Raw genomic sequence first — 25,536 nt, 5'->3', positions numbered from 1 at the left:
AACGGATGGAGTGTGGGCACCGAGGCGACTCTGGACTCCCAGACAAACAGGACTGGCAGGCACTGTGGGACAGTCCACAGAGCCTTAATGGGGGCCTTTTCCTCTGGTAGGACACGCTGCTGGGATAAGGAGTCAGGAGGAGCTGGGGGACTGACGAAGGGGGAGGCCATCATCTTTGTCCCCCACCCCCACTCCACACTCATAGACACAAACACACACACACACACACACACACGCACACACACACACGCACACAGTCCTGGGGGCTTCCAGGGATCTGGGTTCTGGTCCGGGCTCTGGGACTTAGACCATTCCCTTGACTTTTCTGGATCATTCCATTCCCTCACCTGTATAATGGAAATTCTCCTATCCCCTTTCCTCTTAGGAGAGGCACCAGGTTAAGGACAGGACTCCACGTAAGTAAGAACTGAGGCCTCTGGTATGACTTCAGCACATGGGGGAGTCCCACCCCATCCCTGTCCCGGCTGGTACCTTCTTTCCTCAGGCCTTCCTTTCGGGACAGCGAGCTGGGGAGACAGAGGCTGTGGCCAGGAGAGTGTGGCCAGGCCTGGCGTCCAAGTGGGAGAGTGGCCCCAGAGCAAATCCACTTCCTGTCCAGGGGCCCTTTCTCTCCTTCCTCTCTCCCTACTGGAGGAAAACAACCCTCCCCACACATAGGTCCTCACCACCGTGTGAGAAGCTTTACTGCAATGACGTGCGTCTGGGCTTTCCCTCATCTGACCAGCTCTAAGCTGCTAGCATTGAGGGATCCTTCTCTCATTGCCTCTTTTCTCATAGTAAACCAGTTTGCCTTGGGTGAACCTTCTACTCGCTAGAGGACATCAGTCAAGTGACTCCCCTTCCTCAGCCTGTTTCTTCATCTAAAACGAGGGGATGGCAAGAGGGCCTACCCCATAAGGTTGTTCTGAGGATTAACTAAATGCTTGGTAATACCTATTAGCTCTTATTATTATCAATAATATTCCACACATATTTACTGAGTACCTTTTCCAGGTCAGACACTGTTGACCACCAGGGACAAATGGCGACTAGGGCAGATTTGTGCAACGGCCTTTCTACACAAAGTTTCCCTTCTAGCAGGGGAGACAGCAGCTCCAAATACAGTGCTCCCAGAGCACAGGAGAGGTGACGGACCAGCCGGAAACGTCGAGAAGGCCTCTGCAGGGAGTGAGATCTGAGCTAGGAGCTGAAGAAGCAGCTGGAACAACTCTGACAGAGGCAAGGGGTGGGCACGTTACACAGAAGCTGCGGCAGGAAGGCTCGGAGGCCGGGGCAAGCCTCATGGAAGGTACTGAGGGAGACGGGTGGGCAAGGCCAGCAGGGGCCGGGGTGGCAGCAGCACCCGGTCACCAGGTGGCCTTGGTCAGCAGTCGGGATAATATCATCACCATGATAAGACGCTGGCAGGGTGTCAGCAGGGGATGGACGCAAACAACGTGATGACCCTTTAGTATGTTCACTTTGGCCACCGGGTGGAAATGGAAGGGCAGAGAGGCTCGAGTAGACGCAGGGAGGCCAGTTGGGGGCAGGATCAGTAAAAAGGCTGCTCTGGGTTCAAATCCCACATTTGCACTTCCTGAGCTGGAAGCGAGATCACCACAGCGCCTGCCTCCTTGGGTCGCGGTAAGGGTTCAATGAGCAACTTCACATACGTAAAGAGCCGGCAAGCACCCCGGACCCGCAGAGAGCGCTGTCTGTTCAGCTGGTGTCACTCGTCCACGGGAGACACGGAGGTGGCCGCACGAGAGAGGCAGCCATGAGAGAGAGTGAGACAGGGCCAGACCCCAGGGGTAATATCAACAAGGTCCCGCTGCAAGCACCCAGCGGCGACCGCATCAGACCCTGAGCCAGACATGCCCAGCTGAGCCCTTCCCACATCCTGACCCAGAGCCCCGGAGAGAGAAAAAAATGAATGCTGTCGTTTCCAGCTACTAAGTTATCAGCTGATTGTTCATGCAGCAAAAGAGAAAGGCAACCACTGGTCTTGAGACCGACCTGGCCTGGCGGGAACCTCCTCTCCCCCGCAGGCAAGAAGCTGCACCTTCACAAGAAGAAAGGTGCGCAGGGGAGAGGGAGGACCGGCAGCTGCAGAGCCTGCGACCTTTGCAACTTCCAGGATCCTGCCTTCAGAGAGTCACTGGATAGTTTCGAAGCTCATTGTTTCGGCATTATCTGTAGTAGCAAAAAACTAGAAATAATGTCCATGCCAAATAAGGGGAGGGTTCCATAAACTGCAAGCACTTGCGTGAGGAACTCTATGTGTCATTAATAAATATGGATTTATTAATGCTGGGTTAATGGCAGGGGAAATGCTGCAGGAAAAAAAAGCATTAGTCCAGATGTCACACACAGTTTAAACACAACGCGTCTGAACACACAGGGACCTGCACACATACACGTATGCACACATGCATAGCAACGAGGGCAACACGAAAAAAAAATCTTTTTAATGTTCTTCCAAAGTGATGAAATTATGGATGATTGCTATCTTCTTGTCCAAATGTGAAGGTTTTGTGTTTTTAAAAATAGTTATTGAGGGATGCCTGGGTGGCTCAGTCGGAATGTTTGCCTTCGGCTCAGCTCATGATCCCAGGGTCCTGGGTTCGAGTCCCACACCAGGCTCCTTGCTCATCAGGGAGCCTGCTTCTCCCTCTGCCTCTCCCCTGCTTGTGCTCTCTCTCTTTCTCTGTCATATAAATAAATAAAATCTTTAAATTTTTTTAAAAAAAGTAGTTATCGAAAGATAAATATTAGTTCTTTTTCAACGTGCCCTCAGAACGCTGGTCACTCTGTCTCTAGGATGACACAGCACCAGAAGGCTAGCCTGGTGAAGGTAAAGGTTCTCGCCCACTTTGTTCCAGGCTGGTGCCCCAGTGCTAGATTGGTGCCTGGTACGTGGCAGGTGTTTAGCAAGCCTTTGTTGAATGAGCAAACGAACCCATGGCACTTATCAGACTGCCCTGTATCCTTCTGGGTGCCCAGCACTCTCCCTCACCACCTGGTCTGGCCCCCACTCTATGTGCCCAGGGTTCAGCACAGGGCCTGGCACTGAGCAAAGGCCCATGGATGAATGAAAGGCTGAATAAATGAGTATTCTACCCAAGAAACCTTCCCTGATCACAGCGTGCCAAACCCTTGAGGGCCAGGGTGCACGTGTGTAGGAGCGCTGCCTGTGTCTGGGAGAGAGAAGAGGGGATACAAACATTTCAGCCCTTTCTGAGAACCCAGAGAACTCCGCCTGGCCCGACTCTGGTTCTACCTTCTTCCGGAGGCTCTCCAGCTCAGTGGCGACTGTTTTATCCATCCTCCCACCACCAGGGAGGAGTTCTGGAAGCCTGACTCAAGCTACTTAAAATGTAGCTTTGCTTTTACAAGAAGAGAGAAAGCAAGCTCCTTCCTGGAATGTCTTTTCTGCTCCTTCGCCCTGGGACAAGCTCTGTGACAAGCATCTGGCAGGGAGGCCAGCAGGTGGAGACAGACCTCTGGGTGGGAGGAGGGCAGGTGGTTGGCGGTGAGCTGAGGGAGGCAGGTGGTAGCAAGGGGGTACATACAGGAGCTGAGCAAGACTCTGCGGGGGGTGAACGGGAGTGACCATGACCTGGAGATTGTGTGTGGACTGAATGCCACGCTGAGCAGATGGGGCATATGACTGTGCTGGGTGCTGGAGCAACAGACTGAGGACGGCAGCGGGAGGGGCGGCGACACAGAGGGCTGACAGAGCAGGGATGGGCGGCCGCTCTAATCAGACTGTTGCAGTGCACGAGACTCTGAGCCCGAATGACTGCTAGAAGGGTCGGGGAGGCTGACAGGGGCTGGTCAGGCCCAAAAGGAGGCAGAAGCTTGAAGGCTGACGCTCAGAAGGAACCCCTGACTCCCACTCCAACCCCCTACCTTGGTTGTCCAGAATGCCAGCCCAAAAAAGACCGTCCACTTTTTATAAATGAAATCTCAACAGATGTGACACCTCGGGCCCGTCCCAAGCGTAGGCTCAGAGGTCTGGAGGTTAACAAACACTGAGAACCCCAGAGCACAGCCAGCCTGACCTCTCCCAAGACAAGCAGGGAAACCAAGGCCCAGGGACTTACTCACGTTCCCGAAAGCCCAAGGCACCAGCCCCCAAGACCTGGGTGTTTTCAAAAGCCATGAAAGCAGCCTGCCAGGTCCTAGGGGAAACGGTGCCGGCTCAGACAGCTCCGAGACTCAGGAGGTGATGCACGATTTTCATCAACAGCTGGAGGTACGGGCGTGGCGCGGGGAGGAGGTACTGCGGGGCCGGACTCCGGCACCAAGATGGGAGGGCGCCCCTGAGAGCAGACCCCGGTCCGCTCCCAGCCCGGCCCTCAGGGCACAGCCCGGGCCTGGTTGCTCAGTAAGTGAGCAAATAAATAAAAATGTGAATGAGCAAAAACAACAGCAGCTATCACTTACACAGCACTTACTTTATGCCAAGTGCCCTTCTCAGCACTTTGCAAATACTAACTCATTTAATCCTCGGGAAAATTTTATAACTTCCATAATAAAAGATTATGAGTCCCATAATAAAAACGTCATTATTCCCATCTCACAGATGAGAAAACCGAAACAGAAGGGTGAAATAACCTGCCCCACGCCACATAGCTCTGAATCCTGTCAGTCTTGTTCTAGAACCCTTGGTCCTACCAGTCTGCCCAACTGCTTCCCACTTGACACCTGCACCCTTCTCGGCTTCAATCCCACACCTTCTTCCTCCAGGAGCCTCACCCCTACACCCATGTCTCACCTCCAGAATCCCTTCCTAACAGATGTGGCCTTTTTTTTTTTAAGCCATTAAAAAAAAAAAATACTGTATTGAGGTGAAATTCACATAACATAAAAGTTACCATTTCAAAGTGAACAATTAGTGGCATTTAGTACATTCACCATATGTAAAAAAAACCCTACCTCCTCCATTTCCAAAATATTTTCTTTTTTTTTTTTTTTAAGATTTTATTTATTTATTCGACAGAGATAGAGACAGCCAGCGAGAGAGGGAACACAAGCAGGGGGGTGGGAGAGGAAGAAGCAGGCTCATAGCGGAGGAGCCTGATGTGGGGCTCGATCCCATAACGCCGGGATCACGCCCTGAGCCGAAGGCAGATGCTTAACCGCTGTGCCACCCAGGCGCCCCCCAAAATATTTTCATGGCTCCACAGTAAAATGCCTCACCCATAGGTAGTCTCTTCTCCCCATCCTCCCCTTGCCTCGGCCCCTGGCATCTACGGATGGATCTATTCTGGACATTTCATATAAATGGAATCCTACAACGCGTGACCTGGGCGACTGGCTTCCTTCACTCAGAGCAATGTCTTCAAAGCTCGTCCCTGTCGTAGCAAGCACCACTATGTCATTCCCTGTTATGACTCAATACTCCTCCATGGTCTGGACTGACCACAACTGGTTTAGACATCATCCACTGATGCACATTTGGACCATCTGTTTCCACTTTCGGCTGCCTTTTGATCCTCACCACGACCCTTCCAGTGAGGACTATTGCCCTGTCTCCTTTCTGGAAGCAACACTGACGTTCATCCGTGGTCAAGTGGTGACTTGAGTGGAGCCCCCTGCCTGCCAAACTAGAGTGTCCTTCCCTAGATATCCTCGTCTCCCACCAGCCATTCACTCACCCTGCAAGTCACACCTTTCCTGGACATCACCACACTCCAGGCTCTGGGCCGGGTGCTGACAACACAGAGTGGATGGCTCAGGCGAGGCCCCAGGGTCCCCCAGGGCCTGAAGCTGCAAAGACGAGCTCTTGCCCACCCCCAGAGGTTCCAGAATCCAGGCACACCACATCCACAATGAGTACAGGGCAGGAGGACCCTGCTCCTTTTCCTCCCTAAGTCTCAGCTTTCCTCCAGCATCGAGGGAAGACAGCCCCCAGCAGAAGGCTCTAGAAAGTTCCACAGCAAGACTGCCAAGCAGAGCAGGAACTGCCGAGCTAGAGGGGCCTCCAGAAAACACAGGCCTCCCAGCCACGGAGTGGGGAGGGGGCATGGGGTCAGGACAGCCATGAGAGTTTCCCCTCCCGATCCGTCATTTCACCCGTAAGACATAAATGCATGAGAAAAAGCCGTTTGCCTGGAATGCCCACTATGTCTTCCTGCTCTAGAACTTTGAGCCAAACCTTCTCTGAACCTTCTCTGCCCAAAAGTAGGGGCTCAGGACTCTAGAATTCTAGATTTTAGGTTGGGAGGAGTGAGCTGACTTCAGAGGGCCCTTCCTTTTGGTTTTTTTGGTTTGGGGGCTTTTGGTAATGAGAGAGAGAGAAAGTGAGAGAGAGAGAGAGGTGGAGAGAGGGGCAGAAAGAGAGGGGCAGGGAGAGCAAAAATTTTAAGCAGGCTCCATGCCCACCCCAGAGCTGGACGTGGGGCTCGATCTCACGACCCTGAAATCATGACCTGAGCCAAAACCAAGAGTGAGATGCTTAACCGACTGAGCCACCCAGGGACCCTTCCTTTTTTTTTTTTTTTTTTTTTTGAAGACTACTCCCCTTGAGGCCACCTCTCTGTGTGAGAGATGGTGTGGCTCTGAGCACTAGAGATCCAGAGAGGCCACTTCCTCCCCGCCCTCCAAGAAACCACCTCTGCCACACACTTGACCGTTAATGGGATCATCCTGAGGGAGTTTCTGGCATTCAGTATGGAGGCAATCGGTCTCCGTGGTCACTAGTCTTCAGACTCCCTTCACCAGGGGCCCGACAAATACGTGGTGAATGAACGAGTGAACGAGCAAACGAGAAAACAATCCCTCGGTGATATCCCAGCTTCTAGCCTCTCTTTTCTAGTCTATTTTTCCACAAGGCTACCACTTGAACCTTCAGCTCCTGCCTCCCCTGCAAGCTGTGTGGCTTTAAGCAGACTGCTTAATTTAGCTGAGCCTCGATTTCCCCAGCTGCACACAGGGACTCCCCTTGTGGGGTAATGAGGGAGATGAAAGAGAAAGCAGAGGCCCCTCACCTCAAGGGCTAAGGAGTCTTCCAGGAAAAGCAATTGAAGGAAAGCTGTTTCTCTTTCGCACCCCACCCCATCCCACGCCTCTCCCTCGGCCCTCATCCTCGGATCTCCCTCTGTTCCAGAGGCTGGAGGAAAGAGCCTAGCCCCTGGGCTGGCCCCTGGCTGGATGTAAATGTTTATGCCAAGCCCAGCCTCCCAGGGACAAGTTATTTGCTCTACTTGTAATTAATTGCAGTAGGCCCGTCTGGGTAATAAACTCTGCCGGGGAAACATAAACAGTTTGCACAGAGCTCCAAATCCATTGTGAGGCCAGCAGAGAGGGTCTGCAGGAATGGAATGTTCCCCCCACCAGACGATGAAGACCCTTGGAGATCATGTGAAAAACAGCAGCTGACATTCTGGAGTGCTTACCTTGTTTTAGGCAAGGTTGAGCCCTTGGATATCTGATAGCACTATTTTCCCCATTTTAAAGAGGAAGAAGCTGAAACTGAAGCTGGATAAGGCAGGGTGACTTGCCACAGCTGGAAAGTGGCTGGGCTGGGAGGACACCAAGCCTGACTTCAGAGAAGGGGCGGGGGGGGGGGGGATGGGGAGGAAGGCAGCCATTCATTCAACAAAAATGTATGGATACCCCCTGTGCCAGCTACCGGGACCAGAAGAAGAGAAAACAAAGTCACTGGTACAGAAGGTGACAGCAAGTTACAAGTGGCCATTCAAGCTCTGCAGGGCACAGCCCACCCAGTAGGCCTCTGGCAGGAGCGCATAGTAGGTGTGCAATACGTGAGTTTCCGGCTAAAACGTACTACTCTTTTCTCTGAGCCAGTGCAGCTTCTCACCAACCAGTTCAAGGCGTCTCGAAGATACTCTGCCAGGGCTGGGGGTGTAATGATGGATGAATAAAACATAACCTTTGCTCCCCGTGAGCCCCGTCCAACTGAGGGTATGCACAAACAGATAACGGAGTAGAATGCAAGACAGCTCGGTGAGGGTCATGAGGGAGGAGAGACAGATAATCAGTATTTATTGAGCACCCACTGTGTGCCAGGCACTGTGCTAAGCCCTCCATTACCTCCTGTAGGCCTTACTACAACCCAGGCAGTGGGGAGAGAATATTATCACTCCCATTTTAAAGACAGGAAAACAGAGGTTCAGAAAGATTACATAACTGTCTCAAGGTCACAGACGTAAGCAATAGTGGTGCGATTTGAAACATACCCTCACACCCAAGCTTCTGTTCCTTCCTCCTAGCCTCCACCCCACTGCCCTTCCCTCCCCTCCCTGAAGGGGGTACTGAAGCACCATCAAGCTACCTCCCCCTTTCCCCAACTCGGCTCCAGGTGCAGGATGTGGGAAACAGCGCTCCCTGCCGGCCTGGTTTCCCTTCTAAGCAGGAAAGGTCAGGCTTGCCTGCCTGGGGTGCTTCTCTCAAACAAAATCGGTCAGGCTGGTGACCTCTCACCCCCCAGGAGCAGGAAAGGTCGGTCCAGATTTCCACTCTGCCCTCCCCCACCAAAGGGCCCCTCAGTTTACAACAGCCCCGTCCCAGGAAACTGTACTTCACAGCCTACATGCCCTCTTCACCCTCTTAGCTCATCAGACCACCAGCACCCCAGCCCAGCTGTCCGTATCCCAGCACCCAGCACCCAGCACCAGGCACAGCACAGTGCAGGTGAATCCAACAGACAGCAGGCTTCCTCCACCCCAATGGAAGGGGTGCCCCCACACCTCCCCACCCCACCTCCTGCCCATCTCCATCCAGGTTCCACCGACTTTTACCGAGGTCCCACAACAAGCTAGGGCTCTCCCAGGCGCTTGCACCCATGGTACGTTATTTAAACCTTTTCCCAGTCTTTTCAGGTGGGTACGATGTCCATGTTACAGATGAGTATGACTGAGGGCAGAAGGACTTTTCCAGTCTTTTCTTTACACAGCCAGTGAGACCCGCAGCTGGGCCTGGCCTGGAACTGGCTCCCCCAGATGGCTTCCAGGTCCTGCCTCAGCAGGGAGGGCTGTAACCGATGACCAGGTCCGCATGTGTGGGATGAGACCTCCCTGAGCACACGCAGGGACGTGGCGCCAACATCCTGGCACAAAGGGCCACCTGGCCTGAGCAGGGGGGTAGATCCAGGCTTGAATGAGTTCATAGAGTTTGGAAGCCCTCTTTAAAAAAAACAAAAACAGAAGAAGAAGAAGAAGAGTACAAAAATATCTTCCTTTTGCACCTTTCACGAACCCTCTGAGCACGGGGACACAGTGCTAGGTCTCGGAAGGGGTCCTGGGGCAGCACAAAGGGCCTGAAGCTGAAGCCGCCCCAGCCTCGTGGTGAGTCCGCCCCTGGGCTGGAGGAAGGGCCCAGAGGCGATCCGAACACCACCCGCCTTCACAAAGGCCCTGCCTCCAGCCCAACAGACAGAGGAGGCTCCGGAGGACATTCCTTCTTCTCGTCAGGCGTCCTGCTGCGACTAAACCCTCCCTGCAACTGGACCAAGTCTGTGTGTCTGTCTCCCTCCTGCCATGGTTTCAGAAGGAGCAGAGCTCATCTGAGCGCAGGACCGGCCCCCAGAGTGTGCACGCTCACGTGGACAGCGCCGCTGCGTTTCTCTGTGAGCCCGGACCCCTTGCCCAGGAGGATTTTCTGTGCCTGGATGGGCAGGGTCATCCCCACCTGTGCCTGGAACCCTGGGCCGGCAGAAACAGCCCTACCAAGAACCCCAGCCCCAAATATTTGAAGGATATGACAGTGTTTGCCAAGTGTTCCCACATCCCGCATCCCATGTGGCCCACACGTCAGCCCTGGAGGGTATGCAGAGCCAGCTGTATTGTTCCCATTTACAGACAGGGACAAAGAGGACACTCATTGTGTGCCTGCTCGGGGCTAGACATGCCAAGGGACCTGCACAAGTGACATCTCACAGACACCCTGGCGGGAAGGGCTGGATCCTCAGGAAACAGGTGGGGAACTAAGGTCTCGCTCAGGCTCTGGAGCAGGACCAGGGAACGGGGCCGCTCTCCCCTCTCCCAGCCCAGACCTCTGCCCAGTCTCTGCGTAGCCTGGGGCGCACAGCTCAGGAGGCAGACATGCCGGAACACAGTGTGTCGTGTGAGGAACAAGAGGCCTCCAGTTCCTGAGGCAGAGGAGGAGCTGCTGGCTTACTACGGGCCTGCCTAGAAAAAGCAGATCGGTGATCGCCTTCCCCTCTCTGGATGTGTCAGAGAAGAGTGCATAGACCTCGGAAGCCTGAAACCCGGTCAAAAGCGACAGCCTCCCAGACTCAGGGCCAAGCGGCGAAGGCCTCATGCCCACCTCCCACCTTGCATCTGCTCAGCCATCCAGACCCATCACGAGACCACCTCGCGCCCGCCAAGCCGCTGCCCAGTGCTTGCCCTTGCTCGCCCAAGTCCCAGCTCTTCCTTCCCTCGTGATTCAGTCACTCATACATGCATTCTCCAAACCCTTATGGAGAATGCAGTGTCAGGTGACCAACCGTCCACATTCACCCGGGACACAGGAGTTTCCCAAGATGCACTGCGACAGTCCCAGGGAAACCGGGATGACTGATCGCGCTGCTGTTCTGGGTGCCTGGCCCCATGCTGGTCACTGAGGAAACACTGGACGTGGCTTCCAGCTGCACAGCGGCTCTCACTCAGTGAGGAACCATATCAAAGGCACGTGCTCTGCACCTCACACACATTATCCACTGCCGTCTTCGGAGCAGGGTGTTATCCTCTCCACGGGAGACAGAAGAAAACTAAAGCTCAGACAAGTGACTTGACCTGCCTGGAGTCACAGGGCTATCAGTGACATGCCAACACTTGAACTCGGATCCATTGAGACAAATAAAGGAAAGGGCAGGTTCCAACATGAACATTAAGAAGACAGAAAAATACAAAGGTATGTTTTATTTAATCAGTTTTGTAGCCCCCAGTATTTGGCATGTGCTAGAGGTTCAGAAAATGTATGTGGAAGGGAGAAGGGGGGGGAGGAGGCAGGGAGGGGGAGGGAGGGAAGGAGGCAGGGAAGGAGAGGGAGGGAAGGAGAGGAGCAGGAGGCAGGGAGGGAAGGGAAGAGGGAGGGAAGGAGGAGGGCAGGAGGCAGGGAGAAGAAGGAGGAAGGGAGGAGATAAAGGACACTGGGAAAGGAGGGAGGGAGGGGAGGGGAGGGGAGGGACTACGAGGAGGGAGGAGGACAGAGAGAGAGAGAGAGAGGGCAGGGAAGGAAGGGAGGGAGGCACGTGCCTGATTTAATCACCTCCAGGCTAGGAGATCCCAACCCCCAATTCACAATAGGACGTTTCCCTTCCACAGCCAGTGTCAGCTGTTTTCTCTCAGCTCCAGGGCCGGGCTGGCCCGAAAGGAAGTGAGAAGAGGGAAAGAGTGCTTCCCCTTTGGGTTCAGCAGCTCAGGGCTCACTTCCTCCAGGGAATCTTCCCTGACTCACACTCCCACCCAATTCTGGCCCCTACATATTTGAGTTCCACAGCCATGTGTGTCAGAAGTGTGTGTGTGTGTGTCTGTGTGTGTCTGTGTGTGTGTGTTTGCATGGCGTGTGGGGCTTATACTCTTGCTTCAGTTGACTTCTGCAAACCCAGACCCCTCGCGGCTAGGCCAGCCTGGTCAGGAGCTGGGGGGCCCAGAAGTTCCAGACACAGGGGTGCCCGCTAGCCCAGGAAACGGACATGTCAGCAGCTAACTACGATGGCACGCGCCCACCTGGAAGCCTGCAAGGTGCAAGGGAGCAAGCAGGAGGGCACTGGCGGCATGGCGGGGGGGGCGGTCACGGAGAGGTGTCATGATTAAGTATGCAGCAGGTGCTCAGTACGACAGATCAACTAAACCATACTGAGGTGAGGTTCAACCTTAAAATACAAGGGAGATGTCACCAGTTAGAGGAAGAAGGCATTCCAGACAGAGAGGCCGGCTTGAACAAAGCCACAGTGCAAAGGCACTGTGGAGGAACATCCAAAAACGTCAGTGCAGCCAGGGTGTCGGCCGCGGGGTGGGGAGAGCTGGGAAAAGAGCATGGGAAGGAAGTTTGCCCATAGACCGTGGAGGGCCTCCAATGCCCCCTGGAGAATGTGGACTGTCCTACAGGAAATGGGGAGTAACCAGCCAGTTTTGAAGCCAGAGGAGAAAAACGGAGTCCGATGTGAATTTCAGAATAAGAGGACGGTTTGGGGGGCGACGAGACTGCGCAAAGGGACCAGGACTGAGCCAGATGATTACTGTAACAGGCCAGGCCAGAAGCGGGGCTTGGCCTGAGCCAGTGGCAGTGGAATGCGGGGAGGACAAGCACTTTGGTGACAGGGACGTGTATCCCCCACCATCAGGTTGGGTGCCCTGGATGTCAGGGTTAGGAACTTGGCACACCCCTGCCCCCAAACACTCCAACAGAAGCCGAGGCTGGAGGGAGCCAGGTTGCTGTGTGGCCCGGGACAGGACTCCATCTGGGACTGGGTCATGGTTCTTTGGTTGAAAGTTCTTCTTACCAAAAACCTTTACTTTTTTTTTTTTTTTTTTTTTTTGGCAAAATTGACTGCAAAAGAGCGAAACTCAGAACTGACCAGATTGTCTCAAGAATGCATACTGAGCCTTGCTGCTGACGTCAGCCCTCTAAATGAGAAAAGAATATGTGCATATTAACTACTCCATTACGCCATGTGATCATCTTTGTCATTTTTAGGGTATTAAAAAAATCCCTTGCAAAGGAAAAGTTCTCCAGAAGGAGTTTAAAAAAATGCTTCCAGGTTTCTTCCACTGCCCTGGGGCTATAAAGCCCCATAATAAAATCACCGTGGTAATGTGCAGGGTGCTTTCATTAGCACAGATACAACAGAGAGAACGGAAACTTTATGCCCAGAGGCTGAAAAGCCCTACTACAGACGTGGAGCGACTGGAGCCGCTAAGCAGCTACCAGTAGAGGGAAGGTGAGAAGCCCAGCCCGCTGGGTTTCTCTGCCATGCAGCCCCTGGCCTGCAGGCTTTGTGTTCGCAGAGACCCTCAGAGCTGCAGTGTCCCCACCTCCACTGCCACCCCACAGCCCCAAAGCTTAGAGCTGTTGCCCATAAGACATGGTTTCCTATTTCATGTCCACCGCCCATCCAGGAGGTCATCAGACCCTCTGCAGGGTCTCCTCCCCTGGAAGAAAGCCTTTGCGCTGGTGGCCTGAAAAGACCGGGCCAGACCCCCAAACTACCTCGTTTCCGATGGTGGGTTTGCTGGACCTGGCGTCTCCACCTATACCCGTCCCGTTTCTTCTGTCCAGACCCAAACACTCAGTGTGATGCCATGGGGCAGAACTTCGACTTTCACTCTAGATTTTGTGTCCTCAAACAGTTTGCAGCCCCTGCCTTCGGCTCAGGCCATGATCCTGGAGTCCTAGGATTGGGCTCCCTGCTCAGCGGGGAGTCTGCTTGTCCCTCTCCCACTGCACCCCCCATGAGGCCTCTGTCTGTTTGTCTCTCTCTCTCAAATGAATAAAATCTTTAAAAATTGTTTTTGTTTAAAAACAATCTGTAGCCGCAGCTTACCCCTAACTGACAGCAGCTGAGGTGAGCGTCTGACACTGTGCCTGGTACATAGTAGGTTCTCCAGTATCTGATGAAGGAAGTCAGTCCCGGCTGAAAACACCTGTCCCAGACCCCACCCAGACAAGCTTCACCTGTGGCTCACCTGAGACTCACCACGCAGAGCCTGGTCCAGCGGCCCCCCACTTCTGAGGAGCTGCCTCTGACCCTTAGCCACTCAGCTGGCTCTGCCCCCAATATAAACCACCGCACATTACCCACTTCTTCTAGTGTGTTATGATGATCTATTTCCTCTCCCCCCAAAAGACAGGAGCAGCAGCAGGGCTGAGACTTGCGCGTTTCCTCCTCTTCCGGCGTCAGACGCCCAGCCCAGGGCCCGCCACGTGGCAGATCCACAGAAGTGTTCGTTCACAGGTCCCTTCTTGGGAGGACCGGGGTGGCAGAACAGAACGGGTATAAGCCGACCCTGTAAACACCCGGGCCGGAGGAACTCCCCTGGTGTTCTCTATCATGAAGTTCCCGCCACCCCAGCATCCGAGGGCTAGGCCTAGGAGAAAGGGTCTTAGGTGGGAGACAGGAGCAGAGCTGCTCCCCAGGTCAGCCTCCCACTAGGAGAGAAAGGCCCTGGGCTGGGCCAGGCGGTGTGGGGACATGTGTTGAGTGGAGGTCTGGGCCTGGCACCCAGCAAGCGCTTGAGAATGTTTGTGGAACTGAGTGGAACAAACTGAAAAATGCTGGCTATTTGTTCCTCCGGCTGCAAAGAGGCCAGGTCCCCTCTGGGGGTACTTCGCAGGCAAATTATCTCAGGACACAGCCTGTTTCCTCTAATGAGGGCTTCTCCCCTTTGCAGCTCTGCTCCCAGGAGTGTGGGAAGGGGGGCAGAGCCCAGAGCCAAGCCCGGGGGCCAGCACTAAGGCCGCACATACAGCTCTCCTCCCAAAAGGGTGTGGGCGCCACGTACCCCCAGCCCAGGCAGGAGGGCTCGACACATTGACCTCTCTGGCCTAGGAATCCTGAGCAAAGCAGCTCCGGCCTCCTGGGCCCCTCTGGGGAGGAAGAGAAGAAGGAAGCAGGGAGTTGGGCCGAGTTATGTAACCAGCTTCCTTGGAGTCAGAGGCCCTGGCATGTCACAGCCCAGCACTGCAGCGAGAGGCTGGGGGAGGGGGAGGCGGCTTTCTTCCCTCCTTTGCTGCCTCTTCTCCAGACCTCAGCAGACCTCGGAGGCAGGCGCTGCTTTCCAAGTCTCTCAGCTCCAAGCAGGCACCCCCCCACCCCCCCGCTAGGGGTTGGGGACCAGGAAGGGCTGTTGTCATCAGAGTGTGTGAAACAGTGGCTTGCCGGCTTCCCGGGCAGAAAACCTGGCTCTAGACCCCCCCCCCCGCTGCACCTGGGGGCTTGAGCTACGGGAGACAGGTCTGGGGCCCTCCACAGGGCCCACCCCTGCCCCTGGCTTCTTGCCCCCCAAGGTTCTCCCCACTTCCTCCTAGACAATCTGCCACGGATGAGGAGCCAAAAGGCTGGGGGCTCAGGCTGCCCCAGCAGCACCCTGCTCTTCCTCTCCCTGGCCCTGGGCAATCTCACTTCTCTTTCCTGCCATCATCTGAACTTCTTCTCTAGCCCGGTGCAACCCCCCACCCCCGCATACTCAGCTGTGTGCACAGCACCAGACAGGACAGGAGGGAGGGGATGCGGGAGACAGGGGAGCAGACAGAAGAGCTGAGATCCGCTCCTGGTCTTGAATGACAGCGAGGGCTTCATCAAATCCTTACCCTCCGGGCCACAGCAACCATAGGCAGTAGGTGATATTATCACACCTACCGCACAAACAAGAAAACTGGCACCCAGAGAGCCTGAGACCCTTCCCCACGGTCATGGAGCTGGTGTACAGTACTGCGGGACAGCAAAGCCGCCCGAGTTTGTGTGACTCTAAAATCCACACTCCAGACCACGTGGCTCTACCTTTGGGGAGCCCCACACACCTGGGGGTGCTACTGTTGGGAGGCGCTGTGCAGCCCTCACTGGCCACCACTGAGGACGCTAGCTTGGGAGCCACAGGATGGCCATGAGGACAGGGACAGGGCATGACAGAGGCCGAGGGCTTGCCTGCTGCCACCCACAGTCTTCCCTTCTGATTAAACTACAGGCAGGCAATCTCAGGCTGGATCACACCCACGTGCTGCCTGCCCTTCCAGAAGACAGGGCGGCTAGTGCCAAGCTATCCAGCAGGAGCACAGCCTGCTATCTAGCCCTCTCCCCTTCTAGCTGTATAACTGAGAAGGAAAGCGACCTAGAGCCCTCCTAGGCCAAAGCCCTTTCTCCTTCCTTCTTGACACATGGAGAAACTGAGGCCCAAAGAGGAAAAGCAGCTTGTCCATGGTATCAGAGGGACAGTGAAGAAGTGGGGTCCCTGTATCCCAGGTCAGAGCCCCTGTCCTTGATTTATCTCACTTGGGTGCTGTCCCCAGATAGCACTCTCTCTCATCCGTTTGTCTGTCTGCCTCTTTCCCCGCTCCCTCACCCTCTCTCCCCACCTCCTGCTTTCTTTTCCCAGCTCTGCCTGCAGGCCCCATGTCTGCAGCCTCCTTCACAGCATTGCTCTCCTTCTCACGCTCTTCTGGGCCCCACTACCCCCACTTTCTTCCTTCCACTCCTAAGGGCCAATGAGCAATTCTTGGGTGGTTTAATTAGCTGATCATGACCGCAGCCTGCTGGACTCTGTGCCCAGAACCCTGTCCCCAGTAACTAGTGGATTCTGAGTACTTGCCCAGGGGGAAGCCAATGGGGAGATCTCGCCAGCTGCATAAAGAGCTCCTTGATCACCGGTGGGTCATCGGAAGCCGTGGTCCCCTCCTCAGGCCAGGTCAAACCACACTGGATATACTGTAGCCAGATCCAGATGTCCATTCTAAAGAGAGACTCCATACTCGCCCATGCCACAGTCCAGACCCAGGAAGGCTCAGGAAATGTCTGCGGATGGGGTTGATGAATGGAACCCACACTCTGGGGGCCAGCAAGGGATGGCTCCACGGCTGGGGCGCTTACTGAGGAAGCAGGATGCGAACAAGCAGCATGCTAAATGGGGGCAGCAGCAGAAACAAAGCAAGAAGGCTGGAATGAGCCACCAATCCCCACGCCCGGTAGCTCTGGTTATCAGAAAACACATTCTCCTAGGGAGGTAAAGCCCCTCATCCGATGACCTCCGCCCTTTGGGTCACACACATGCACATAATCACTTGTAGATATTTCAAAGTCAGCAAAGATGTCCCACTGTCCTCACCAACCATACCGCCCCCCCCTCCCCGGAGTACGCCTTTTCCCAGTGAAACACCTACACTCAGCCTCATTCACTGAACAAATCGTTATGGAGTTCAGCGTGCCACGCCAGGTCTGCAGAAGTACAGGGACAACAGACTCGGGACAGGTGTCCTTGGTCTCACACAGAGGACATCACAAGTAGGTAAATAACCAGGACACGTGAGGGGGCGTGGGGGACAGGATCAATGCCAAGAATGAGAGACAGAAAGAAAGAATGGCAAAAAAAGTCACAAGGTACTTGGTGATTAGTGAGGGCTTCCTGGAGGAGGAGGCTATATGTGATCCAGGCCTTGAAGGGCAGACAAGAAGGGCACTGTGTTGGGTCAGGTCACCACCTGTGTACTAAGGGCCAATGATGACCCAGGCTTGTGTCGAGACCTTTGAGGCCTCAAGAGTGAATCAAACAGGTCCCTCTCTGGGGGAGCTCACAGCCTGGTGAGGGAGCTGACCTCAAATAACACTACCCTTTGGCCAGGGACTTGTCCCCGAGCTTTATCTATTCCAACTCAGTTACTCCTCGAGGCGACTGACTCTGCAGGCGCTATCACTACCCCATTTTGCAGACGAGGGTGCTACAGCAGAGAAGGGGTTAAATAGTAGGAGAAGTCACAGAGCTGGTAAGTGGCAGAGCTGGCATCTGAAACCAGGAAATCTGGTTCTTCCTAAAGCCTACCCACTATACTAATCATTCTGTGGTAATCAGATCACGGAGTGGGCTGAGGGCACAATCCACAGTCACCCAGGCCCAGCTCCCCTGTAGTCTCAGTCCCACTGGCCTGTGACAGAGGCCTGAACTTTGCCCTATCGCCCTGGACAGGCACCCTCTGGAAGAGAGGTCACCCCCCAACCCGCTAGCAGAACATGGGAAAGGGCTAACTCGAGGAGAGTGACCTCCTTGCACATGATAGCTGATCTAACTTCCACAGGGACATTAAGACCCAGAGAGGGTGAATGTGGTGCCCAAGGTCACACAGCAATGATTAAGCATTAGAGCATACCTCTGGGACCCTCCTGCAATGGCACATCCCAGCTGTCTGCTCCCCACCCCTGCCGCTGCCCCTTTGTCAAAACACAGCCATGCCCACTAATGGCACAGGAGAAGAGAGGAGAATGAAGCTGCAAAAGGACCAGGAGGACCAGCTGTGGGGCCGGAGCCCGACAACCACTATGGGAGGGCCCTTTGGTGTCCCTCAGGCCCCTACCCATTCCGTTTCTGGACCTGTGGGTGTGCACCGTGCCATCACTGACCGCTCAGACCTTGAGCGAGGAGTATGTCTCCTGCGGGCCTGACATCAGCCACAGAGCCCCACCGTGTTCTAGGCTCTTCGAACCAACAGAGGGATCCCTCTCCAAGTACAAAGGGGCCCCATGGAATCAGCTGTGGTCCCAGCCAGGCCCAGCTCCGTCCTGGGCAGAGGGAAAACCACGGAGTCGCTGCGGTGACTTCAGCCACACAGAAGTCCAGGACCTGTCTGGTCCAGTCGCTGGAGCCTGGCCTCATCTGGCACCAGGTCTCCTGGGAAGGAACAAGCAGTTCCTCTAAAGTGGACTAAAGATGGGGCCAGTCCCAGGAAGGAGGAGGCGTCTCCAGAGAGATGACCCTGCCAGGGCCCCTTGGGGAGGGAGGGAGGGGGCTGGGACAACAGACTCCTTTGTTCCCCGCTCAAAGCAGCCACCCTGTCCTGCCCCACCCCCTCCGCCGGACACCCCCCCTACGAGGACTCCAGCCACTCCTGGGGCAGGACCCATCCTACACACAGGAGACAGGGATGGTGCATGAAACCGTCAGAGATAATACCTATTAGTACTGAGACATGCCCCACCCTCAGAAGCCTTCAGTCTGATGTGGGAGACAGGCCTTCCTCTTGCAGAAGCCTGTCTGAAATGGGGAGAAACCGGCTTCACTCCCAGGAACCCCATTCTGATAGGGATGGTACCTCCCCCTCCCTCAGGACTTCACAGTCTGATGGAGGAAACCGGCTCCCTGTTCCCCCCTCACCAAACCTAGTCTAATGTGGGAAACATGGCTTTCATTCTTAGAATTCCCTAATGCGAAAGACCTAATATTAGCCCTTAGGATGCCCCTGGGTTGATAGCAGAGGCTAGAGGGGAGAAAGGATTCGGTCTAGTCAACTACCCTTACCAGGCATCTCCAATGAATCAGACCCAGAGGTGGATAATGGACCAGGAAACAGAAAAAGGAATAGCCCCCAAACCACAAGGAGCTCACCAATTGGGGAATAAAAACACCTGGGGTATGAATAAATGCGTGAGAAACGGCCACGAAATTCACCCACCCAGCACCCAAGGCCTACTTTCCAGGGCTGCCGTGTCCCTCAGCAGCCACACGCCACACACTCTTGCACCTGCTCAACAGTCTGCATTTTCTGTCCAGCCAGCTTGGCCTTCCCCGTGCCCCAGGCCCTAGCTCAGAAGGCACTTCCTCATGAAAAGCCTCCCCAAGACCCCCGGCCTGAATCAGATGCCCCTCTTCCAGAAGCCAGCACAGACAGCCTCTCCTGTGATCAGCTCACATTTCTGCACTGTCCTTCCCACCCCGAGCTGAGCCTGACCCCCCAGGTTCCCAAAGCCCCAGTCCCCACCACCCCACGCCCAGGGCCTCACACCCTTCCTCCACGAGGCCCACCTCAGCTCCAAGCACAGGGAAAAGCAGAGTCCTCCCCTCTCCCCTGTGCCCTGTGGTCCAGCTTTGCCCTTACCACCCCATCAAAACCCTCTCACCAAGTCACCAGCCACTGCCTGCTGGCTAACTCCCAGGAGTCTCGCCCAAGCCGGTCCCCTCTTCCCCCCTCAGGTATCAGTGCTCTCTGAGGCCCCAGCTGTCCCTAACCCTTCTCTCTGCACACACCAGACCTCTTTCCTGACCACAGTATCCTCACTCCCCGAGGCAACCGCCACTTCTAAACCCAAGACTTTCCAATCCCTACCTCCCTCCTCCATCCCTACCCCAGGATCCTGACCCATCCATGCAGACAGAAGGCTGCCTACCTCTTCCTCAACTTCCAGTCTGGCTCCCTGCCAAGCTGCCCCCTCCCTGCAGGCCTCAGAGAGCGAGATGGCCAGCATGGTCACTCTGGCAGCAGCAGACGGTGGCCTGGCTGAGGCCAGGGGGCCACTGGGGTGGTGTTGACTCTCCGCCTGTTGTTTTTCCATTGTCGTGGCTCCGAGGTGTGACAAGCCCCCTGAACCCATGCCAATGGAAAACTTCGGCCTCGGGCAAGGATGCCCAAACTTGGAAGGGAGAGAGCTGTGGCGAAGTCTGAAGCCCAGAAGCCAGCCTAGGTTGGGGACCAGAGATGGTAAGTGAGGTTCAATGCTGCCACTCCCAGCAACCCCAGAAGCATCCCTGCACAAAGCCACAAGACTTCCCCATGCTCCAGCCAAGATAGGTCACACAGGGCTTCACCGCCAAGAGAGATGACAGCCAAGGTTCAGAGAGCTGGCGATGACGTGTCCCCATCACACCCGCCCTCCTCCCCTTCCAACAAAGAAAACTTCATAAACATCTGTAGGCACGAGAATTCCATTTCATCCCATTGCCACTCGGGAAGTCCCTCCTGTTACCGAACTCCAATCGTTCGTGTGGGCAGCTGAGTTAGGAAGAACAGCAAGGACCAGAAGGGAGGCGCGGCTCGAGAGTGGAGCTGCCAGGGGGGTGGGGGAGGCCAGCTGCGTGGGCCATTCAGCCCCGTCCCTCCGGGTGAAAGCACGGTGCCGCAGAGGGCTTTGTGACCACACAGGCTGGCTTCAGAAGCTTCCTGGCTGAATGGCAGCGGACAAGTTACTTACTCTCTCCTAGTCTGTTTCCTCAGCTGTGAAAGGGAATAACAATCCCTCCATTAACACGATCTCTGGGAGAACCAAATGAGATCATGCATGTAGGTCTCCTGACACATACCAGAACCCCGAGCAGCCGGGCTGATGGACACCACGTCCTCATTCACATTTCTCAGTTGTGTCCTCTCCCCAGCCTTGGCTCAGATTCTGCCTTCTCCCAGGCTCCCCCTCAGCCTCCTCACTGGGCTCCCTGCTTCTGCCCTCCGCCCCCTGCTGCTGCCCAAGGCATCCCTCTGCAAGGGAAATCTGCTCCCCTCCCCCCCCAACACGCCCCCCTGAACCACCACGGACTCTCTCCTTAGCCTGACACTCCAGGCTGCTGCCGACTAGCCTGTGTTTCTCTCCTGAGGCTCACCCATCATCACCAGCCCAACCCACAGGCTTCGCGGGCTGCTTCACGCCTCCCGGCCTTTGCACGTTCTGCGCCCTTGGCCAGGACTGACATCCCCAGGGCCACCGCCTTGGCCTTCTCGTCCTTCCAGATGAAGCTCAATAGCTCCAAAGCCACCTCCTTCCCAGGAAAGTGTCCCTCACCATGCCCCCTGCTGGGACTGGGGTGGGGACTCCTCCTTCGGCCTTCCACAGCACCTGTCACCCTGCGGTATCATCACCCGCTCTGCTCTGAATCCTGGGGGACAGAGTTGGGCCCTTCCTCTGAAGCCCCAGCCCCGGACTCAGTCAACATTTGTTGAATGGATGTATGATTGCTCCCAGAGCACCTTGTTAGAGCAGGCATCATACCGCCTGCCCTGTAATTAATCCCACCTAGGCATGTCTCACCCCTTCTTCCCCTGGACCCCGAGACTTCCCGGAGGACAGTGACAGTTTCTGATTAATTCTCACTGTCATTTTCACATGGGGGGGGTGAGTCCAAGTGCAGAGATGGATGCCAGGACCCCTAGAGTATTGGGTATTTGCAGTTTCCTCTTCTAGGTTGGAGCAAGAAACCCATGGCCTACGGAATGAGGCACAGTACAGCCCATTATTGCTTTTGCCCTTCTCTTCCAAATTACTCAGGAAACCTGTCTGGAAGGGGAAGGGAGGCCTCCTGGGGTAACAGGGGAGAGAGAGGGGAACAGCAGGGCCACCGTCCATCACACGGACTTTAGCCAAGCCTGGGCTCTAAGCTTCGGGCAGCACCTCTTCCCCCGTCCAGCAAATTCAATAAACACAAGAGAGCCTTGAAATGTTTAAGTATTGACAACTCCAATTTCCTCCAATTTCCAACAGGAAAACTAAGATCCAGAAGAGACAAATGTCCAAGGCCCCCAGTGAGTTAGAGGCAAGCAGGGGGAGTCGTGGAAAAGATCCTGACCCCAAAGATGGGGTCTCCAACAGGTTCCTGGCTGCTCACAGGGTCCCCATCCTGCTGCCACCCTAAGCCAGCATGGGGAGCAATGACACTCCTCCTCGAGTCACAGACAGGCAAACCAAGGCCCAAGAGGGGCTGAGTCACCCTGATGGCGAAGCAGCACAGGAGGAATAAACGAGAAGAGCAAGGGCTCCTACCTCTCACGGGGAGAAAAGTCTCATCTCAATGGTCAGGAGGATCTCGGCTTTGGGGGACATGGACATAGCAGAAGAGAGAGTCACACATCCTCCTACTGAGGACAAAGACCTGGTCACAGTGCCGGCCAGCTGCAACAAGGACTAGTCATCAAGGTGAATGCAGAAGCCCGGGCCCCCTCACACAGAGCAGGGCACCCCACCCTGGCCTTCTACCCAGGGCCCATGAAGGGCTTGGCAGCGCCCAAGGGCAAGCCACAGAGAAATGGACCAAGTGGGCTCCAGCCTCTGCCCTGCTTCTGACGCCCCCTGACCTTAAGCAAGTCAGGTAACCTTTAACACTCTGGTTCCTCTTCTGGAAAACAGGAAGAGGAAATTAACCTCCTTGAAGAGCTGTCAGGAGGATGGCTGGGAAGCGGTTTCTAAATTACCTCCAAGCCTCAGTTTCTTCTTCTGAACAATGAAAATAATCTCTGGAGGATCTTTCTAACGCTGTTGAGAAAAGAGTGTCAGACGGCAGTCAGTGTGAAATTGCTTTGTTGTGGTCACAAAACGCGATGACCACTGGGGTCATTCTCCCTGGTCTATCTGCTCCTTTGGGGAAGGACTAGGTCTTGCACATCTTTGATCCCCACACTATGCCTAGTACACAGCAGGCACTCAATAAATAATTATTAGAGGCAAGAAGAGAGACAGGGAGGGAAGAGAGGAGAGAGAAGTGGGGCACAAAGATAGAAGGTAAAGAAAGAAAAAAATGAAAAAGGGGCTCGTAGAACAGGCAGGGGGAGGACAGAGGGAGAAGCCTCTACTGGCACCTAAAGGAGCAGGCAGAGTGAAGGGGTATGACCGGGTGACAAACCAGAGTGCCTGATCCCGTGGACAGGAGGGGTTTGTCCCCAGGGGCTGCCCTGCCCCAGCTTCCTCCCCTGTTTTGTCCCAGTTTTCCATCTCAGAGGCGAAGCCTCTCCCTTTCTGAGCCAGGGCAAGCTCCTAAGAAGATAGGAACCCCTCTCCCCACCCAGCTTCAGACAGATGGTGGCCAGCCACTCCAGGCCTCTGGAGGTCAGAGGGAGAGGAAACCGAGTGGATGGAATGCATTTTTCCCAGGCTCTGGGGGGCCTGCCACCCTGTGTGATGTGTGTGTTTCCACTTCTTGCCATGTGGGGACCGGAGTGAGTGTGTCAGCAGTCCCAGGGTCTGCTGGCTTGTGACCATGGGGCGCCAGTCTGTGTGGGCATTAGTCTGAGTGTCTGTGGGAGTCAGTGCTGGTGGGGTCTCCCAAACACCGCGTCGGGGAGCTATGGGCCAGCATGAGTGTGTGAGGGGCTCAGAGTGTTTGTGACAGTGAGTGCAAGTGACAGTGTATGTGTGTATCAGTGTAGGCCAACATGTGTGTGCCAGCCTGAAGGTGTGGTAGCACTGATGTGTGTTGGAGTGTGACCTGTGTATGACAACATGACTGTCAGCAAGCATGTGTTCACGAGTGTGTACCAGTGAGTGTGTGATGGTGTGTCATTGTACGTGATGAGCGTGTAGCAGTGAATGTCCGTGTGTGTGCCAGCATGAGTGTGCCTGTGTGTCTCCGGGAGCGTGTGTGCCATTGTGTGTAACCTGCCCCCTTGCGTCTCCGCGTCTGCTGGCCAGTGCTGGGTGTCAGCAGCGAGTGAGTGTGTGTGCGTGTGTGTCGGCGACGGCGAGGAGCTGCGAGCCAGATGGGGCGGCTGGGTCCTCGCTCTCGGTACCCCCACCCACGGCCCCACGGCCCCCACGGCCCCGCCAGCGACCACACACAGGAGACCTCGGGCACAGGACAGCTGCGTGCCGCGGAGCCAGGCGTCGGCGCTCCCGGGGTGACCGAGTGGAACCCCCGCCCGTGCCCTCGCCCGGGTCGCCCCCACGGGCACCCGGCCGGGCCGCCGCCGGCACTCACCGCGTCCCTTTGTCGCCCATGGTCCGCCGCGGCCGCAGGAGGTCCGAGGCGACAGCGCCCAGGCTGGAAAATCCCCGGCCGGCAGGAGGAGCGCGGGCCAGCCGGCTCCCGGCTCCCTGCTCCGCCTCCTCAGCTCTCCCCGCCGCCGCCGCCGCCGCCGCCGCCGCCGCCCCCGCCCCGGGCCCGCCCGCCGCGCCGCACAGCGCCCGGGCCGCGGCCAGGGGCGTGGAGCAGTGCGGGAGGGTGCGTGTGCCTGCGCGTGTGCCTGCGTGTGCGCGCCAGGGCAGGGCGGCGGGCGCGTCAGGGCCCCGAGGTCGGCATTTGGGGGTTCACACCGCCGTGCACCCCGCTGTGTGTGTGGTGTACGTGAGGACGCACGCTGGGGTGTCTATACGTGCGCGTGTGTGCACGCGAGTGTGCCGGTGCGTGTGCACGGCCGTGTGCTCCGGCCGATTCGGGAGTGTGTTCGTGTGATGGAACGGTGTGCACGTCTTTGTGCAGTTGTGCGTGTGTGCAGGAGCGCTCCCCCCGCTAGCCCGGAGCAACCTTTTGTGTGTGCGGGAGGGTGGAAACCCAAGGTCTGCCCACCGCAAGGCCGAGCTCCCTCCCAGCGGCGCCCCTGGTAGGGTGGGGGTGGGGCCTTTAGGAGACCCCGGGTGCCGGGCACGGCCTTAGCCCTATGCCCCACCCTCCTCCACCCCAACTCCCCGCCCTTCTGGAGAGATAACACCCAACAACCCTACAGGGACAGGAAGAAGGGGCGGGGTGGGGGGTGGGGAGGAGAAGGCAGCCATCATCGCTGGGGAGCTGTTGGGGGGGGGGGTGCCGGAGACCAGCAGGGGGGTGGCGGTGGCTGCCCAGGAAGAGGAAGCAGTGAGCACAGGAGATAAGGAAGAAGCTTAGAGCTGGCCTGCTATGGCCTGGGAGTCTGACCTGGCAGGGTAGCACAATGGACAGGCCCCTACCAAGCTTCATGGCTTTTTTATGGGTGACACTGGACACTATCCCTCTCAAAAAGGCTCCAAGCACATAAGGTGAGATACTTAATACAGCTTGCAGAATTGTTCACAGGTGATTGCTGGCCTCCCCTAGTGCCCGTCACATGGTAGGAGCCCAGTAGATGTTAGCCCATCCCTCTGCAGAGTTCCTGGTGTCCTGTAAGACCCTGGCTGGGACCCTGCTTTGTCGGAGTCCCCTTCCTCCTGTCCATGTGGTGGGAGAGTATGATGTCTTTCTCAGCCCCTCACTGCTGGGATTTGGCTAATTAGACCAGCAGATCTCTAATACTGGCATGTTAATGGGAGGAAAGAAGCTATCATTTACTCTTACGTGATTGTGGGTCTGTAAACATCTCCTGTAATTATGCTCAGAAGCGGTTACCTGTGTTGCTTCTATATCGTTGGGTAAGGAC

The 25,536-nt window shown here is 55.9% G+C and overlaps 1 protein-coding gene across 2 annotated transcripts in view; it reads right to left on the bottom strand.

Annotated features, from left to right (window-relative positions):
* ARRB1 (arrestin beta 1) overlaps positions 1 to 24,260 on the bottom strand; it is a 74,789-nt gene extending 50,529 nt beyond the window's left edge. For both annotated transcript variants that reach the window (XM_044390957.3, XM_048217090.2), the window contains exon 1: positions 24,126 to 24,260. Coding sequence is in view for 1 of the 2 variants with exons in the window: in XM_048217090.2 (XP_048073047.1) it covers positions 24,126 to 24,145 (20 nt within the window). In the remaining variant the exon portion in view is untranslated. The remainder of the gene's footprint in view (positions 1 to 24,125) is intronic.
* Between the last annotated feature and the right edge of the window lie 1,276 nt (positions 24,261 to 25,536).

Source organism: Ursus arctos, unplaced genomic scaffold, assembly GCF_023065955.2.
Source record: "Ursus arctos isolate Adak ecotype North America unplaced genomic scaffold, UrsArc2.0 scaffold_22, whole genome shotgun sequence".
In the NCBI taxonomy this organism is placed as follows: domain Eukaryota; kingdom Metazoa; phylum Chordata; class Mammalia; order Carnivora; family Ursidae; genus Ursus; species Ursus arctos.
Note: the sequence above shows the minus strand (reverse complement) of the source record. Positions and strands in the feature narration are given on the sequence as shown.